A 1,799-nucleotide genomic window follows, 5' to 3' on the forward strand; every position below is an offset into this window, starting at 1 on the left:
AGAATTCGATATGAACAACCTTGGCCTCATAGCATACTTCATTGGCATTGAGTTCCACAAGTTCAAAAGGGGGACTGCTCATGCACCAAAGAAGGTATGCTCTTGGGATATTAAAGAAATTTTTCCAGCTGAACCAAGGTTGCAGTTGTCTAAGAATGAGGATGAGCAAGATGTTGATCCAACTTAATATAAGAGGTTGATTAGATCCTTGCTTTATTTGTGCAATACGCGATCAGACATGGCGCTTAGTGTCGGTATTGTGATTAGATTCATGGGGAGACCGAAGGTGTCTCATTTGGCAACTGTCAAGAGGATCCTACGATATATCAAAGATTTTGTTGGCTGCAGAGTTCTCTTTCCAAGAGCGGATATGGGCATAAAATGCAATTTGCTCGATTTTACCGATTCTAATTGGTGTAGAGGTAAAGACGGTCAAAATTCTACAGTTGGATACATCTTTATGTTCGGTGCGACAATAATCTCATGGTGTTCGAAGAAGGAACTGGTAGTTGCACTCTCATCTTGTGAGACCGATTACATTGCCATTTTGTTATGTGTGTGTCAAGTTGTATGGCTTATGAATCTATTGGACGAGCTGGGAAGCAGTGAGGATGAGGCTGTCATACTCTTGGTTGACAACGTTTCTACGATTAATCTTGCTAAGAACCTAATTTCACAAGAGAAGAGCAAACATTAAGATGAGGTTTCACTATTTTATGGTACTTGTTAGTGTAGGAAGGTTACGATTGAGATATTGCAGAAGTGAAGACTAAGTTGCTGATTTGTTGAATAAGGGAGTCACGAATGATGTATTCAATAGGTTGAAGATGAGCATGAGCATGAGCATGAGCATGGTAGACTTGTAGTGCTTGAATTAAGGTGATGTGTTGATGTTTTTCAAATAATTCAAGTGTTGTAACCGGTTAACGCAGGTAGGTAACTGGTTATACCAAGGTCTGAGATTCAATCAAGTTGTAGAAATGTTGTGTTTTCGCAGATGTGTTACGATTGAAGATGACTTAATTTCAGTATTATTCGATGTAAGATGTAATCGATTAACCACTTTAATTAACGGGTTACAAACGCGATATTTTTGTTTTTCTGTTATTTTTACCAAGTCATTTGATTCCCATTCTCATATAAAAATATTTATAAATGATGTATCTACTATACCCCCATGAAAATATAGTAAAGCGCACATATCACAAAAGTTGAGCGGCTTAGCGGCAGACAAATTGTCTATAAATATTAGTAAGGCCTCCTAAGAGTACTAAGTGAACGTGGCATTTGACAATATAATATTGCTTGGATCTTGGTAGGATCGGGGGTTTAATAACTATTTTCCTGTCCAACTTGTCAAAAATGAATTTAACTTTTTAAAAATAAAAATATTATATTATTCAATAATAAATTTTATCTTTTACATTTTATGACTTGTACATTTAAATTAGCAATACCCAAAAAAATATATTCAATCACAAACATGAAACATCTAGGAAGCTGCATATGAATCAGTTGTCTTTTTTGTTATGGTGTGTGCCACTTACATTCTCTCTGCACTTACAAAGGTTTACAATAATACGTGTATATTGTATATGTATACACTACTTCAAAATGGAACCATGCTTCACATAATTTAAAAAAAAATGGAACCATGCTTCACAGCTCCTACATAGGAAACTAGCATATGATGTGATGTGATTGTAAATTGCAAGTTGTAAAATGAACTTTGAATAACTCTTCAAGTCTTTACAGAATCTGATACTATCTACCTGTTCCTTAGAAAACACTCATCTCTT

At 35.4% G+C, this 1,799-nt stretch overlaps 1 protein-coding gene across 1 annotated transcript; it reads left to right on the forward strand.

Annotated features, from left to right (window-relative positions):
- Positions 1-238: 238 nt before the first annotated feature.
- Positions 239-697, forward strand: LOC127130349 (secreted RxLR effector protein 161-like). Its single transcript, XM_051059374.1, has one exon. The coding sequence runs from the start codon at positions 239-241 to the stop codon at positions 695-697; it is 459 nt and encodes a 152-aa protein (XP_050915331.1).
- Positions 698-1,799: the final 1,102 nt, after the last annotated feature.

This window comes from Lathyrus oleraceus, chromosome 3, assembly GCF_024323335.1.
Source record: "Lathyrus oleraceus cultivar Zhongwan6 chromosome 3, CAAS_Psat_ZW6_1.0, whole genome shotgun sequence".
NCBI lineage: Eukaryota > Viridiplantae > Streptophyta > Magnoliopsida > Fabales > Fabaceae > Lathyrus > Lathyrus oleraceus.